The sequence below is a fragment of the Mustela lutreola genome, chromosome 1 (genome assembly GCF_030435805.1).
Source record: "Mustela lutreola isolate mMusLut2 chromosome 1, mMusLut2.pri, whole genome shotgun sequence".
NCBI classification, from domain to species: Eukaryota; Metazoa; Chordata; class Mammalia; order Carnivora; family Mustelidae; genus Mustela; species Mustela lutreola.
Window position 1 is genome coordinate 82245147 of NC_081290.1, and position 17930 is coordinate 82263076.

A 17930-nucleotide genomic window follows, 5' to 3' on the forward strand; every position below is an offset into this window, starting at 1 on the left:
TCCCTTCCTTTCTCTCCGCCTGCCTCTCTGCCTGCTTGTGATCTCTGTCTGTCAAATAAATAAATAAAATCTTTAATAAAAAATAAATTATAATAACTTCTAACACATTTCTTACTTAAATTTTAAGCCAATAACCAATAAGGAAAAAAAAAAAAGACTGTTCTAGACAGGCATTTTAAGAATACATGGCTAACAAGGATATGAAAGTATCAGAGAGAAATCATAAAAAGAAATCACCAGAATTTAAACAGTAAAATGGAATTCCAACAATACATTTAAAAGTATCCCCCAAATCCCTGAAATGACACACAAATTTCAGTGCAACTCAATTTTTCTGGGGAGAGGTTCTACAGGCCTCAGATTTCAAGTGCGCTTGACTTTAAAGAAGTTATAAGCCACTAGTACTCAGCCTCTACATCTTAAATGCACCCATTATATTTCAACACTGAAATAACTGATACCTGTAAAGATGACCATGAGTAATCAAGAAAAAATCTTAAATAATGTTTAGCGTACCTTGTGTTAAACAAAAACCAACCATATACTTCCACTCCAATTCCAGCAACTTGTTACCCTTGCTAATTCTTGCTCCTTACTCTGGAGTAAGGAGTAAGAAGAAGAAGGAAAAAAAAAAAAAATATATATATATATATATATATATACATACTCCTTTTACTTTTCAGTTTGGACTCTCACCACTGAAATCGTCATTTAAAATCAGTCTTAGAAGTTGTCAGGAGATTTCATAAAATCTCTGTGCAAACACTAATCAATACTACATATACATATATATACCACTGCCAATTTTGAGTGTTTTTACAACAAGAGAATATTGTGGCTTAATTCCTTCCTCAAACAAGCCCAAAAAAACCCAAGATATTTTTAAAAATGAACTTCAACTATCCTCAATCACCTAATTATGTTTTGATTCCACCTGGAGAATCAAAAGCAAAAAGTAAATACTGAACTGGTTTTAGAGTAATCAAGTTTGATCCTGAACATTTGTTAACTGCACATCATACACCATTGGTCCACAGTTACTACAGAATGGCAACTGCCCAACAACTAAGTTTTCCATCCCATGTCTGGTAATATTTTTGTCGCTTTCAGGTGAGGAATGACATTATTAGTAATCATTCAAGGCCTAGGCCAGAGATGGCCACAATAACATCACCAGAGTCAGGAGCAATATCCTCTTACACTACATTTTGTTTGGACTCAGAGGATACTTGACCCTAAGCCAAACCTGCAGACAAGATGCCACTTCCACTCAAAAGTAAAAAGGCTCTCTAAGGCCGCCCTGGCATATTTAAGGAATGCAGGGAACTTACTCCACCAAATACAAAAACCTAAAACCTAACACCCCTCAAGATCACAGACCAATACTTTTATATAAGTATGCCAGGCAAATGACAATAAACTCTCAAATCAATCTCAAACTTTCTAAATATCATATACTACAAGTAATGTACTAACTGTCCAAATTTTAAATAATGAATCACATAAGCCACTGCAAGATCTTGAAAATGGAGAAAACAGACTGAACAGGAATAATTTCAAGGAAATAACTTGTCTCGGGAATTAAAATACTCTTATTAAGTTTCCTGCCAGGCTTCTGATACTAAGAACTAATAACTCCAAGCAAAGCCACCCTTTATTTTAAATTTTTAAAAAAATGTTAGGGGCACCTGGGTGGCTCAGTGGGTTAAAGCCTCTGCCTTAGGTTCAGGTCATGATACCAGGGTCCTGGGATGGAGCCCCATGTCTGCTCAGCAGGGAGCCTGCTTCCCTTCCTCTCTCTCTGGCCTCTCTGCCTACTAGTGATCTCTGTCAAATAAATAAATAAATAAATAAAATCTTTAAAGATAAATAAATAAAAATTAAAAATTTTTAATGTACTGTTGAATATGATACCAATGTTTTAACTTACCAAGAGGGGAGGAAAGAAGTTTAATACTGGTATAACTGAACAACTGAGCCAAACTTTTTGATGCCAATCCAAATAAAAAGCAAAATGTACTGGCCAAGATGTCTATTTTATTAACCTTGTAGGGAAACTGGGTTTACAATGCACAATCTGACAGACTGTTTACTGCAATGGTATAATGGGTGTCCCACAATACCAAAAAAGCCAAGAGCTTCACAACAGGAAGTAAGCAAACTGAGATTCATATGCCTTTTTCCTACTCCTCACAAATCGTAGATACAGGACATGATCAGTTTGAGATCTTGATGTTTGCTGTTCCAACCACCTCAGTACTGAAACAAACAGTTGATAATTCTTTTCCCAACAAGCCTCCAGATAAAAACGTCAGGCAAATTTCTTCAAAGTATTTTTCAAGCAAGAAATTTCCAAATGTAATCCCAAATTACAATAAAATGCGATTTTCATTTTTAACTTTTTAAAAATCCAGTCATGATTAATTCCAAAGGCTTGATTACACAATGTAAGATATTCTGTCAAAAAGTAACTACAGATTAAAATCTACTTATGGGAAATAATCACCAGATGCAATAATTGATCCTCAGCTGGACAGTATTAATTTAGACAAAGCTGCCATTATATTTTAGGGCCAACTGAGGATATCTGAATATACCCCAGTAATAGAGATGAAAATTTACCTAGCTGGCAGACAAGGGAGAGGAAAAAAAATCTTTATAGAACTGTATGTAGAGTATGATCTCATTTTGATTTAAGACTACATATATAAGCACAGACAGTTATCTACAGTGATACAGTGGTGATCAGTGATCTCTGGATAGCAGGAATATGTTTATTTGCTTCTCTGTATTTTCTGATTTCCAACAACACACATGTAACACCACCTCTGTAATAATACTTTAGGTCACTAAGGGCTCCTAAAAGTCAAAAATCTGTTATTTATTAAATGCCTACTATAGACAATTCACATGCAGATCTGTTTCATTCCAAGTTCTCCAAGTTTTTGGCCAATCTTTCCCCCCAAGCCTCTGAACTAAACAACAGTCCCTTTAAAATGAAACATTTCCTTAAACTCCTAAGAGTTTTTTCCTCTCCTCTCATTCTCAAGCACACTTACTATTTTTCAGTGTTCTCCTTACAGCTATTCTTTCAACCTTAGTAACTAATAAAAGGCTAAACCGCTCATTATAGGCTAAAACCTGTTAAGGGAGGAAGGAGGAACTAATTAGATAAACTTTTTTTCTCCTTTTAAATGAACATACACCTAGCTTTGTCATAGTTAAAATTTCTAAGGCAGCCCATCCAACTTTTCTTACAAAAAAGCAGCTTCCGATCTTGAGCTTAAGATGGAATCAAGTTCAAGGTCTACAGCCTATCAGGCAACTCCCTTTTGTCTGGCTACCATAAAAATGAAGGGAGATATGGGGAAAATAAACACATAATTGAAAATTTTACTTGTTGCAGACATCAAAGATGCCAATTCATATACAAATATAAAAATACACAAACTTAAGAAAAGCAAAATACCAACCAGGAAGTCATCTAATTTAAAAGGGACATTAAATGAGACCGAAATATTTGGAATAAATAAGTAATAAAATTCCGGGTTCAGATCTTTGTTATTAAATGTCACCCCTAAAACACCCTCTCTCTCTCCCAACATGTTACCCACTTCACTACAATTACTGTACCTAAAGTGTTAAATCTGTCTCTAAGTATGGTTATGTAGAACTCTTCCTTTACCTAGAAGTGCTTAAATCTTGATCAGCTGTGATCTGATCAAAATGCAACTTCCTGTAGTAATCTCTAACCATTGTGGACCACTATTAAACAAGCTTTCAGTGAAATAATTTCCCTGTACCTTAGAACTATAAAAATAGCTCATCAGCTTTTAAAGATAATGAAAGCCTTGAACTACAAGTAACCAAAGATTAAGGCTTTCTTTCACAGTGGGTTTCCTAAAACGGAAAAACAGTTCACTAATAAAAATCTTTGGAAAATAAGCCCCTACGCATTCCTTATTAATGGAAACCTCAGATTTTCTCCCACTTCCCTAAAAATGTTGCTGTCGTGTCATTCAGTTGCAGCTATCGTTTTACGAAAAGAAAATTTCAATTCCCTCTTGGGCGGACTACACGGAGGACCGCGGACCCTCGCCCCCGCCGAAGCGAGGTGGGGCGCCCGTCTCCTCGTTACTAGAAAGCCAGCCACAGCAGCTTTTAAACGGTCTCCGGGTGACGACGCATTCCTAACGGGTTTCGAAGGCACGTTTAAATCGCCCGCTTTTTTGTTTGCTCGCTGCATTCACCGGGCGCCGGGGCTGCAGCCGCCCCCGCGCGCCCGAGAGGGGGAGCCCAGGGTCGGGAAGCCCGGAGCCCTGTCGGTGGGGGGAGGGGTCGGAGTGGGGGAGAACCGGGGCGAGAGGCGGGGGTGGAGGGCCCTGGGTCGCCGAGCCCTGTGGGAGGGAGGAGTGCAGGGTGCGCTGTGGGGAAGAAGGCTGGAGAGGAGAGGGGGAAATCCCGGGGTGGGTCGGGGGTGGGGGGAGCCGGGCCACCGCCCCGCACCGGAGAACGCTTCGTACGGCTCCCGCCTCCCGCCAGGGTGTGCGCAGGGCCGCGGCTCAGCGCGGCACCGCCCCCTCCCTCCCTGCCTGCCTCTCCTCCCTCTCCTCCTCCTCTTCCCGAGGCGACAGAAACAACAGCGCGGAAGGAGGGGAAAGTAACTCCCGGCACCTCCGCCGGAATTAGCCCCGGTGCAGTGATGACACCTTCTCGTGGCGCAACCAAGCCCCGCTCCCTCCGCAGCGGCGTCCCCGCCGCCGCCCTCTCCATTTGAAAGTGGCCACCCCCCGCCGCCGCCGCCGCCGCTCCTCCCGCCCCGCCGCCGCCAGCTGCACCAATCCGCTCGGCCCCAGTTGCAAATCAAACGCTCCCTCGCGTCCAGAAGCCACTTGCGCCGCTGGAAACGGCCGCGCCGTCCCCCTCCCCGAGTCCCTCCCGGGCGGCACCTTTGAGCCGGGGCGGGCGCGCCGGCGAGAAACGGCTGTGAGGTGGGAGAGGCGGCGGCGGCGAGCAGCCCCGAGCGGGCTCGGCTCCTGCTCTCGCTCCCGCCCCCAGACAGTTCTGGAAACTGTGTATCACCTCTGTCACAGGAAGCCATCCGGCAAGGAAGGCGGCGCGGAACCAACAAACAAACGCCTGCGGCCGCCCGCCGGAATCGGCACGGGGACGGCGACGGGCTTCGGGCCGTTCCCTAGGCGGGGGCGCGGCGGACGCCCCCGCGCCGCAGGCTTTGTGCGGGGCTCCCGCGGCGCGGGCGCGGCGGGCCGGGCGTCCCCGCCCCCGAAGCCCCCCACCCCGGGCCCCGCGGCAGCGCCTCTGGGACCGTTAGGTGACGCTCCGGCCGCGGCCAAGAAAGCAGCACCTCGGCCGCCGCCCGCCCCCATTTCCACATGGAGCAGCCTCTCCTCCAACGCCAGAGGCGGGCTACAAAAGTTGGCCCCGGGGCCACCCAGCACCTGCCCACGTGCCACGGAGGCTCGCTCCCGGGTCTCCCCCGTCCCCTTCCCCCCGCCGCCCTCGGCCGCCAGGTCACCTATTACCGGTGGGAGGGGAGAGAGCCTGCTATTTAAACGCCCGCGGAAGTTGAGACACCCCCACTGGCGGGTGCCGTGCACCTGCCTCCCGCCGCCGCGCTCCGCCACTTTGAGCAGCAGCCGCGTCCTCGGCCCCGCCTCCTGCCCGCAGGCGGGCGGGGGGGAGCGGGAAGGAGGTGGAAGGGATCGAATTTCTCCAGCAAATGGGACCGTTCCGACAGGATTCGGTTCCCTGGTCAACATTCCACATTCCATCCCTCTCCCGCATTTGCAAGCCAGCGCCAACAATCCGGAAAGCCTGCTGGCTACCAAACAACAGCCCCCAACTCACAAACACACACTCACAGGCACCAGACACGTGCACTGAAGGGCTTTGCAACTTGCAGTCCCGGGGTACACACTGCACGTTCATTTAAGGCAGGGAAGCCCAAGCGACCCCACCCCCACAATTTGCAGATGGTGCCAAAGGTTGCAATTTGCAATCCGTTTTTAAGTTCATGGTTAATCGGTACTTTGCTCTACGAATGCAACTCCTTCCTAATTTCACCGATGAAGGGTTTTACACTTTACAGACAGTCTCGCTTTAAGTCAGAGATCTGATTATTGGAAACCCAATTTGGAAGAATCTAATTGCCAAGCTGTCCCTACACCCCCTGCTCACTGCCCTTGAATTGATGCAAAGAATATTTTGGACATGTGGTGACGCGGTGACAAGAGCCAGGGCTGCTGCGGCCACCCTACAGAGATGGACCTACACACACAGACACACACACACCTATGTTTGGACAAATATAGTCGTCCCCCCGCCACCACGGTCACACACACTCTGGATTCATATATGTACGCGGACCTGCGTTCTGCCATTGCCATCTGTCTACCAAGTTGCTACTATGCTTTCCACTTTCATGCAGCCTAATGCGCTTTGGCTTTTTAAAAAATTGTATCAACTAAAGCCAACTAAACTGGGCTTCTGTTCCCAAACGCGTTTAAATGGTGATTCACCTGAAAACCGCATGTTCTTCGCAAATCCGAAAGAAGAAAAAAGCTCTAAGTCTTCAGCCCCCCCCCCAAAATTGAAAATTAATCATAATTAAACTTACTGATCCAACACAGATCAATTCTCAGGATCCAAAAATCATCTCCTCCTCCTCCTCTGGCCCCCGCCCCAGCAGTGCCCAAGTTACTGGTGGGATAGTAACGCTGCGCTCGGCGGCTGCCTGCCCTCCCTCCTCGCTACATATCGAGAACCCAATCTTTTGGCGCCATATTAATGACGTACTATATTATTTCCACTAGGCAGCGACCTTCGGCACTAAATTACTCCCGAGAACTCCCGAGCAAAGCAACAAAACCATCAAATATGGCTGAGCCTCTCGGCTCGTCCTGCAGCCGCCGCCGCCGCCACTGCCGCCGCCGCCGCCGCCGCCGCCGCCGCCGCCGCCGCCGCCGCCGCCGCCGCCGCCGCCGCCGCCGCCGCCGCCGCCGCGGTACCGGGACGCGCACACGGACCCACACGCGGACACGCGCGGGCACAGGCGCGGCGCGCCCCCCCCCCCGCGCGCCCCCCGCGGCCCGCGCGCGTACCTGCTGCGGAAGGGTTCGGCGGAGGCGCTGGGCTCCACGCCGCTCGCGCCGCGCTGCATGAGTTCTGGCCGCGCCGGGCGGGCCCCTGCTCTCGCCGGCGCGCTCACACTCGGCACTCGCGCAGGGAGGCACTTTCGGACGGGCGTTTGGCTTGTTATGGAGGAAGGGCTCTGTGAATCAAACTCATTTCTGGGTCACTGCTGCCACAGGGGGGAGCACTTTAATCCCTTGCCAAAACGAGAGGGTGGGGACACGAGGGCGGAGGGAGCGCGCGGGGAGTCCACAGCGCGGGGGGCTCCGTCCCTCGTTAACTCTTCGCGGTCCTCGCCGCAGCCGGCTGGGCCTTCGTCCGCGGGAGCTGGCAAAGAGTGGCACTGTTCAGCTTTTAAAATCTCTTCCCTCACCTCCCTTGTGAGTCTAGAAATTCTTGAGGTGTTTCCAAGCAGGGAGGTGGGCTCTCAGATCACCCTCTTCAAACTGCCCCAGTTCCAACTCTGATCTAATCTCATTGCACCTAGAAATGGATTCTTTCAAATTAGTTTAAAATTATTTAGATACCAATGTGACTATTAAAAGTGTGCAATCTGGGTGAAAGGTTTTATTTTTAGGCTGAACGGCAAAATAAATAGTTCTTTTGTAGTAACAGTTCTAGGGAGTTGAGAATTACAATGACGTTTTTAAATACAGAGAATCCAGTTTTGGAGACGGACTGCATCTTTACCCAACTTTATATCGAACTGATAATTGCAACTGAGGATTAATTCATTAGAGGACAATGATTATTTGTAAATGGACACCAGCTTTATATTTCACAGGATTACAGAACTGGACATTGCCTTCCAGATCAGAAAATGGAGACGAAATCTTAAACTGGAATTGCAGACTAACATAAAATTAGTCATCAGAGGTTTATTTGGAGGTTATTTATGTGTAGAAATAACTGATTTTCCACAGAATACAAATTTACTTATTCATGCGGAGGTCAACATAAAACAAACGAGTGTGTATATGTCATTTAGCTTCAAAGGAAATAAACCTTGGTGCAGATAAAAACTCCCATTCAGTAAATGTGAACAGTGGTCACTAATTACAAAATTGGATATTGAACCTAAAGGCATCCTTATCTGCTGGAAGAATTCTTCTGAAGATACCAGGTTTGATTTCACACAATCACACACCAACCTATCCACCTACATCAAGAACACAATAATCTAAGAAAAAAAAAAAGAACATAATCTGATAAATGTTGCAAAACAAAACTAACTGAGCCTTTCCATACTTTTTCAGAAAACGAGGAAGCCAAAGGAAATCTCAAGTATTAAGTCTCATATCTTCCTCTCCTGTTTGTAGTAACACCTGTCAGTCCTATTTCATAGGCTCATTTAATCGTGTTCAGAGATTACAGACATAAATAAAGCACTATGCTGTCATTATTACTATCACTAGGTCACACGGCAGTTGTTGCTACCTTCCTTGGTTCACCTTACACATACTCTCCTGTAGAAGTAAGAGAACACAGGCTTCATAGCCAGACGGACCACATTGGATCTAGCTCTACCAGTTGACCAACTTGTATGGCTGTGGGATAAAGTATAGAACTTCTTGGACCCTCAGTTGCTTCATGAGTAATAAAATGAGGTTAACAGCTCCTAACCTAAAGGGTTGTTAAGAGGAAAGAGAAAGCTCCATAAAAGTGCCCAGCAGAGGCCCTGGGCAGTTGGAAGTTATCAGTTCCCTGGGTCATTTATTCCATATCTCTTTCTCGGTCTTCAACCAATTTTTTTGCAACTTTTCTAAATTCCAGCCAGCCTTCCTGCACATACTCTCAAACAAACAAACAAACAAACAACAACAAAAACTCAAAATGGAGCACCTGAGTGGCTCTGTCCTTGGGCATCTGCCCTGGGATCCAGCGTGCATGGGACTCCCTTGCTCAGCGGGAAGCCTGCTTCTCCCTCTCCCACTCCCCCGGTCGTGTTCCCTCTCTGCCTCTCTTTCTTTGTGTCAAATAAATAAATAAAATCTTTAAAAAAAAAAAAAGATTAACTTATATTTTAAAAATTTCAAACATTTGCTACTTAATGTTTTACTTGTTTTTTTCTGACTATCCCATTCCCAAAACACCAGGCAAGAAAATGAAAGTGTATTGAATAAGTTGATGAGAAAAATGAAGAGGTAAAATGGCACACAGACTCCCCTAGCTGATAGATTGACCAGGACTGATGGTCCCAAGAATATTCTCTCAATAATGCCATGACATCAAAATACTGATGCACTGAGGCAGTGTGATGTGTTATAAATAACCCTGGATTAGAAGTCAGGAGACTCCCACCAACTCACACTGTGACTCTGACATGGCTTTTGGGTCTTAGTTTCTCCAATGATATGACTGACAGATGGTATCTAGTGCCTCTTCTTCTTTAACATTCAGTGATTTCTTACCTAACTTAGAAAGTGATGATTATTTGAATAAATGAAGGACAACTTGAGTCCTAAGGAACATGTAAAAACATTTTGTCATTGATGATCAGCAGTTGTCATTTTTTTTAAAAAGATCCCATTCATATATTCTAAGAGATAGAGGGAGCAAAAGCAGAGGGAGTGGGAGGCAGAGGGAGAGGGAGTAGCAGGCTCCCCACCAAGCAGGAAGTAGACAAGGGCTTGACCCCAAGACCTTGGGATCATGACCTGAGCCAAAGGCAATTGCTTAACTGACTGAGCCACCTAGGCACTCCAACAGCTGACATTTAAAAAATAAGATAGGCATTTTGCCATCAGACCACAAAGGAGACTTTTATACAAGCTATTTTTAAAATAGGAGAGTAAATGACATGGTTTGCCTTGCAGCTGCACAGGTAATACAATGTAGAATAAGAAGTACTAAGGTGGCAATTAGAAAAACTACTTTCTCTTCCATTCTGTCACTTAACTGTCTTACCTTGCCCAGTCACTCAGGATCACCATCTCCTAGTCTTTATTATTGCTATTTTTAAAGAAGACTTTATTTGTTTGACACACAGAGAGAGATCACAAGCAGGCGGGACAGGGAGGGCGGAGCAGGCTCCCTGCTGAGCAGAGAGCCTGACTCGGGACTCAATCCCAGTACCCCCGAGATCATGACCCAAACTGAAGGCAGAGGCTCAACCCACTGAACCACCCAGGCGCCCCATCTCCTAGTCTGTAGAACAGTTCTGTTAATTCACACTTTATTGCCAGAGATGAAATGACATTTAAGAAAAGAGCCACAAATTGATCAGTGTGGTTGAAATATCAAGATTCTAGTCTTCCAGGGCGCCTGGGTGACTCAGTTGCTGGGCTTCTGCCTTCGGCTGGGGTCATGATCCCTGGATCCTGGGAACAAGCCCGGCATTAGACTCCCTGCTCAGCGGAAAGCCTGCTTCTCCCTTTCCCACTTCCCCTGTTGTGTTCCCTCTCTCACTGAGTCCCTCTCTGTCAAATAAATAAATAAAATCTTAAAAAAAAAAAAAAAGAGAGATTCTAGTCTTTTCTGATCTCATCTGGCCTGATCTGACCATGTTTGTGATGAAAGTTATAATTCTGTATATCTCTTACATTCTGCTGTAGTCATACACTGTTCAATTATTTTCTTCCGTAATAATGGATTTTTATGAAATAAATATTTGGAACTTTATACTCATATTTTTGATTTTGAAACCATACTTGATTAAACCTATGAATGTTTACTTAATCATTTCATTTGTATGTACATCTTTGTAGGTAAAAAATTATAAGGTCTTGATAAGAGATTCAGAATTATTCATAATTAATAGTTGTTTTATGTTTTGTTTTGTTTTTAAATAGGCTCCACATTCGACATGGGGCTTGAACTCATGACCCTGAAATCAAGAGTTGCATGTTCTAACAACTGAGCCAGCCAGGTGCCCACAGAATTGTTCACAATTAAAATGAAGTAAATGTATATGTTGAAACCGCTATATATCTCATTCCTTTAGAGAAATGAACAAAAAAATTCTTACTGGCAAATACCACTGCTAGTTGGTATACATTATGACACACAGAGAGAATTTTTTAATTGTACAAGGAATATCCTGGATAAAATGGGTTGTGTTCTGAAAGTTTATTTGAACTTTACTTGTTTGGAATTTTGAATTTATACCCCAAATAAACCTTATTATAAAGAGGGTTTAGGTTGTTAAGCCATCTTTAAGAAAATAATTTTAGGGGGGCCTGGGTGGCTCAGCTAGTTAAGCAGCTGCCTTCAGCTCAGGCTGTGATCCCAGTGTCCTGGGTTGGAGCCTTGCATTGGGCTCCTTGCTCAGCGGGGAGTCTGCTTCTCCCTCTCCCTCTGCTGCTCCCCCTGCTTGTGCTCTCTTCGTCTCTCTCTGTCAAATAAATAAATAAAAATCTTTAAAAAACAATAATAATTTTAATACTGAATGATAGAAAAGAATAACTTTTTGTTTACTTTAAAAAATGGTATTATTTGGGTGGGAAAGGATCCAGTTCAAAGAAAGATAAGGAGGTATAATTCTGAATAAGAGGAGTACAGTTGGGAACCATACTTAGCACATGCCTGAATTCCATGAGAAACAGGAGGTGATGAGTAAGAGATTAGGACTAGAGTACCCTGTCTGACCAGTCAATGAAGTCACCAGTCCCGAATGGCCTGGTTACCCCTCCAGGTAGGTGGTTACAACCTTCGAATATATGGAATGATTGAAGGTCAACATCTGACATACTTTCTTGTGGGTGTCAGTATCAACCACATTATTTTTTTCATGAGGTTCTTTCTTTCTTTTCCTTTCATCTTCCTTGTTTATTTTCATTGTTTCCATTTTGTTGTTTTTCATACTTTTAGCACAAGTTGTCAGTGAAAAACAAGTCCAAGAGGGGGTTAAGAAGGGATATAACTTAGTCCAACCAAATGGAAATGTCTAAGACTGGAGAGGTTCAAAATAACAAAAGGTTTGCTCTAATTATGAAAGAAAAATATGATAATTTTGAAGAATTATTATTATTGAGAGAATTTTGAAATTTACAAAGACAATATAACTCACCCACAGGGATAACTACTATAAACACTGCCATGTATTTTCAGTATTTTTTCTAGACATTTTTAATAAAATTGGAATGATGTCACACATTCCATTTTACAATCTTTGCACTTACACCTTTTTTTAAACTTTCAATATTGTACTTTTTCAAGTAAAAAAAAAAATTTTTTTTTTTAGTTTTTTAAATTTTCAGGGCCTTGGCTCCATACCATACTTTTATCTACAAGCCACTTCAACCATGCATTCTCGTAGTTACTCCCTGGACCTTGTCAACTCTTGGAAAGTTTAATATCAAATTCAAATATCTCCCATTTTAGCCACCACTTCTGAGGTGTGCAAAATGTATAGTTCTCACTCAGCCTTTCTTTTTATCTGAAAAGTCACTGCAATCTACCTACCCCTCTGGCCTCTCTTCTTTCTAGAACCAGACTGACAACTCAAAATGTGATCTCCAACCAGCCCCAGCAGCTGTACCTGATACTTACTGGAGATGCATAATTTCCAGTCTCACGCCAGACCTACTGAATCAGTAAGGGGGATCCAGCAGTGTGTGTTTTAACAAACCCTCCAGGTAATTCTGATCCATGCTCAAGTTTGAGAACCACTGGTGTAGATCTTCCTCCTACCCACTGTACTCAAAGCACAGGGATGGATGTTAGAGAAAAGGTGACAAGTAGACAGCTAGGCCTATTTTTCAAGTTAGTTAAAAAATATAAACAAGTAATTACAAAAAACTGCAGGGTTGGGGGTAAGTATATACCTAGACATCTAATCTTGTTTTTGTGTCCTGGGAAGAGGGTGCTCAGGGAAGACTTCTCTAAATAAGTGACCCTAAAGCTGAAACCTGAAGAAGTACAGCTGTTAGGCAGGTGAGGAGGAGGGGGTCAAGTATTGTGAAGTATTGTGCTGCTTCTTGCCCCTTCCTTCCTTCCTACCTCCCTTCTTTCTCTTTCTTTCTAACAAAACGTCTGACTCCGTGCGCAGGATGGATGGGGTGGGAGTAAGATAGGAGGCAGGGAGGTTAGTTAGGAGGTTTCTGCAGTTACCAGGTGAAAGATGAAGGAGGCTTGGCCTACAGTTATTGATCATGGAAGAGAGACAAGCAGACAGATCAGCTCATGGTGGAGGCATGGTTAACAATGTCCCCGCTCTTCGGAGGTCTCCAGCTCACCCCGTCCAGCACCCCTTCAGGGAAGGGTGTGGGAACTCCTTCTCCCAACTAATTAGTTGCCAAGGGGATGTTTCTATACCTTATGAGCCTGGGGCTTCTCAAGTGGCACCCCCTGGATAGATGCAGTTGTATGGGGAGAGAGCTTCTTCCAGGGGAACCAAATGAAGGTCCTGCTGGGCAGTGAACGGGTTAAAGGCCCAGTGCAGAGGGGTCCAAGCCCTGAACCTATGCACAGAGCAGTGGCTCCAGCCTCACGGAACCGGGCGATCAAACAGCCAGTTTCCTCCAACGTGATTGGGAGGACTTGCGCCCCTGGCAGGGTCGTTCCCCGCCCCCCTTCTCGCACAAGCTTGGATCTCATCCCAGGCCCCTCCTCCCTCACGTCTCGGTCGCCACCCCACGAGGTCCTTATCCCTCTCCAAAAAAAGCTCTGTTTTCCTCTTTTCTTCCACAATATACGTCAATGGCCCATTATAACCTGAGCCCAAATCATTAGCAAATGAAAAACGGGCTTGCTTTTCTCAAAGACTGAGAGGGCTGGGTGCAGATAGGGAGAGGAAGCAGGGAGGGAGGTGCCCTCCCACTAGTTTAGTTCCAGTGTTAATGAAGCCAAGAAAAGGAGGCAGAGCAAACACAAGTTTCTGTGTTAAAACTGTTTGATAATTCACTTTTTTTCCCCCCTGCCATAAGACATATCTAGTTTTGGACACGACTTGGTGCACTGGATGTCAGAGGTGAAGGAGAAATTGGAGTAAAAGATGACTCCCAGGTCTCGGGCTTAGAGAACTGAGTGGATTCTTTCATTTATTTTAACAGACATTCACTGAACACTGAGCTCAGGGCATGAAGTGGTGAAAAAGACAAATAAACCCTTGCCCTCCTGGAGCGCACATTCATTCTCAGAGTAAACGGAATGCTTGAGTTTGAGGAGACGCTGACTAAAGATACTCCAGGCAGATGAGTCTGGTGCTCTGGAGAAGGGCTGGGTTGTGTTGGGGAGGAAGAACTTCCACTGTATAATGGTCCTTCCAGCTGGACTTAGAATCAAATTGATAGGAAACAGAGAGAAAATAAAATTTAATAGGCATATGTACAGGGAATCCACACAGAAACGAAATTCCAACGACAATTAGGCAACCTGAAGCTTCCATGAGCTAAGGAAAGGGAAAGGGTCTGAGGCCCCAAAGGGGAGGAGGGTCATTAGCAGGAAGGTGAAAGGAGATGTCTTGAAAAACAAAGGTTGCCCTGTGATGCAGATAAGTTTCTTAGGTAAGGGAGAGTCTCTATTAATAGCTCTCTTCCTGGTACAGGCTCTCCTTTCTGATGTAAATTTAGGCAGGACCAAGAAGAGAGCTTTTCTGCATTTGCTCGGTTTTGGTTACTTTTAACTCAAAAATAATGTTCATTTCAAAGTGGCCCGTCTTGGGGCACCTGCCCTAGGCACTGACAGTGGCAAGTATTGGTTTAGGAGTTATCAGCATAGAGAGATTAACTCCGGACTTGAAGTAGATGAGATTAATTGGAAAGGTCTACAGAGTAAGAAGAAAAGAGAGACTAGGCTCAAAACTGTGGTGTCACATTTAAAGGATGGGCAAAGGAAGCTGCAATGCTTCAATGGTTTCATTGAGGTCAGTCCAGATTAATTGAAATGTTTTAGCCTACCTCGTGCCTAAGTCCAGACTTCTAAGCACTACTAGAGAAAATCACAGACTTGTGCTGATTGGTTTCACAGTGTATTCGTTATTCTCCACTTTCACAATGTCCTGAAATCACGCTCCATTTCCCCCCAGTCAGTTCAATCTCCCATTCTCCTTGGAATCTTCCTCAGAACTTAGTCTTCCCATCCTTAGACTACCATCCTGCACTGCACTTTGAGCGGAGCTTCTAATTTCCTACATCACAGAAGTAATAGGCCCTTGGACAGGAAAGTCTTTGACTTTCTACCACCAAACTTGCAGATAGTCTTCCCTGCAGGCCCATTTTTCCCTTCTTTCCAGTCACAATGGGAGAGAGGATCTTTCCTCTACCTGGACCCAGAGTCCCTGGAGCCTGACCCACTTTCTCTGTTCTCTAACTCGAGATTAGCCCTTCTCTCACAGGTACCTCTACTGCCCTGGTTATTGACTTCTTCCCAAATATGTTTAAATACAGTTAATATCTCCACAAAACAAAACAAAAACTAACAAAAAACTCTCAAAAACTCTCTTCCCTCAGATTGTTTTTCAGAGTCCATAGAGTCTCTCATGGTTCACCTCCCCTTCCAATCTGAGGGCTTTGAAGAGGCGGGGCGGGGGGAGGTTGGGGGAACCAGGTGGTGGGTATTGGAGAGGGCACGGATTGCATGGAGCACTGGTTGTGGTGCAAAAACAATGAATACTGTTACGCTGAAAATAAATTTTAAAAATTAAAAAAAAAAAACACAACAACAACTCTCTTCCTATTCCTTCCTCTTCAAAGTCACATTTTTGAAAGAATGGTCTACCCGTACTCTTGGGCCAACTGATATCTGACTGATGCCCCCAATCACCCCAGTGAAACTCTTCTTGCCAAGATCACCTTTGACATTCTTATTACTAATTCCGGTGGCAATTTCGTATCCTTGTTTTACCTGACCTTGCCCTAACATTTGACACTCTTGCTCAGGCATGTCCTGTTTCTTCAAATGCTTTCATCTGGCTTCCATGACACCAGCAGTCTTTTGGTTCCTCTCCTACTTCTCTAGCCTCTTCTAATTCTTTTGCAGGTTCCTCTTTCTTTTCTGTTAAAGCAACGCCTTGGACAAATTATTTTTGAGTGTATGAGAAGAAGCTTTTTGAAAAATTCAACTAAAGGAATAATTTTGGTTGAGACATTTTATAAGAAAAAAAGAATGGTTCACTAACCATTAACCGTTTAGAATGGATATTTAAAAAAAAAAAAGAAAGAAAAAAAAAAAAGAACATCTGGTTAAAGATTATTAGGCTAGTCAATCAGCTGGATGGGTAACCCTAGCTTCCCAGAAGGAGTTCTCCGTCTTATTAAAGTCTGTCAGAAAACTGTTCACGCACTTTATCAGGAATGCTAATTGCTTCCCAGAAGGAGTTGTAAATTACATCACACAAAAAAATTTCTGTCCCAGACCAGGTTTGAGTCCATTTTTTTCTCTCATTTTCAGCCTCTCAAATGTTGGTTTTCCTTAGGGTTCCGTCCTACATGTTTCCTTAGGGTTCCATCCCAAGCCGTCTTCTCTTCTCATTATACATATATCTTTTGGTGATCATATCTACTCTAATTACACCCCTCAAAACACATGTCTACATAGCCACTTTCACACCTAACCTTCACACTTGTGTCTCCAATGGTTTCCTGAACACTCCTTTGGCAGCTTAAACTCAACATATTCCAAACTGAACTCATTTTCCCTCCCACTTGGTACTTCCTCCTCTGTCCCATATCTGTCTCATTTAGTGGTTCCACCATCCACAAAAGCCAACTCAGGAGCCAAAACATCTTCCTTGACTCCTACTCTTCTTTGACACAGTGGGGGCCAAGGGCAGGCTGCCCCAAGATGGGCCCCTTTGGCATGAACTTTATTTTGAGTTAAAAGCTTTTGAAACTCAGCTGGTTTAGGAAAAGCTCTTTACCTCCCCACTCAGCTGTCAGCCAGTATCAGGAAGAGAGCTATTAACAGAGATTCCTCTTTACCTAAGAAACTTATCTGCATAATAGGGCAACCTTTGTTTTCCAGACATCTCTTTTCACCTTCCTGCTAATGGTTTTTCTCCACTTTGTATCCTCAGACCCCTACAACTCCACTTAGCTCATATAAGCAGCATGTTGTCTCACTGTCTTTGGAACTTCATGTTTCCATGGATTCCCCACACTTTTCAATTTTATTTTCTCCTGTTAATCTGGCTCATTTCAATTTGATTCTTAGTCCATCTAGAAGGACCTCAAAGGGTGGAGGAAACTCTTACTCCCCAAGAACACCCTCTCCACCAACACTACCAATCCAATTTATCCCCCAATCGCTTCTCCATCAGGTCTCATTTCTTCATCCCCACAGCTACTATCATCTCATTGACTTAAACCACCACTTAAATGGTCTCCTTGCCTGCAGTACTGTCTCCTTTTAATTCATTTCCTACTCAGTAATCAGTGTGATCTTTTTAAAGCAAAAAATATGATCATGCCATTTCCATTTAGAACCTTTAATTGCCATTTTTTCCCTATTTATTCATAAGGATAGAACATGTCACCAACACAGTCTATCAGGTCCTTCATGTTCCGATTTCTACTTACTTTTGCTACTTTTCCTTCCAAACCCTTCTCCCACACTCATGGCCTTCATATTTCTTTAATGATATCTTGAGATAACTTTGAAAATCTTTATTCCTAAGCTTGGATCATTCTTCGCTATTTGTCCACCTTTTTTTTTGCTCCATCTCCCTCAAATTCCACAAAAAAGGCTTATTCTACCTTTTTAAACCCAACCCTTATCTAATTTCCCATGATATTCAAGACTATTGCTGTATGATCACTTCTCTTACTATTCTGTAATTTTTTGTGATTCAAGGACATAGTCAGTTGTGTTCTCCATTGTGTTCATAGAAGGGCCTCGCA

General features: G+C 44.1%; 1 protein-coding gene across 10 annotated transcripts in view; it reads right to left on the bottom strand.

Annotated features, from left to right (window-relative positions):
* Positions 1–7259, bottom strand: part of JADE1 (jade family PHD finger 1) — a 61281-nt gene extending 54022 nt beyond the window's left edge. For 2 of the 10 annotated variants that reach the window (XM_059168849.1, XM_059168835.1), the window contains exon 1: positions 7122–7183. Coding sequence is in view for 1 of the 10 variants with exons in the window: in XM_059168811.1 (XP_059024794.1) it covers positions 5083–5101 (19 nt within the window). In the remaining 9 variants the exon portion in view is untranslated. The other 8 variants (XM_059168828.1, XM_059168840.1, XM_059168820.1 and 5 more) reach the window with 7 other exon arrangements.
* Positions 7260–17930: the final 10671 nt, after the last annotated feature.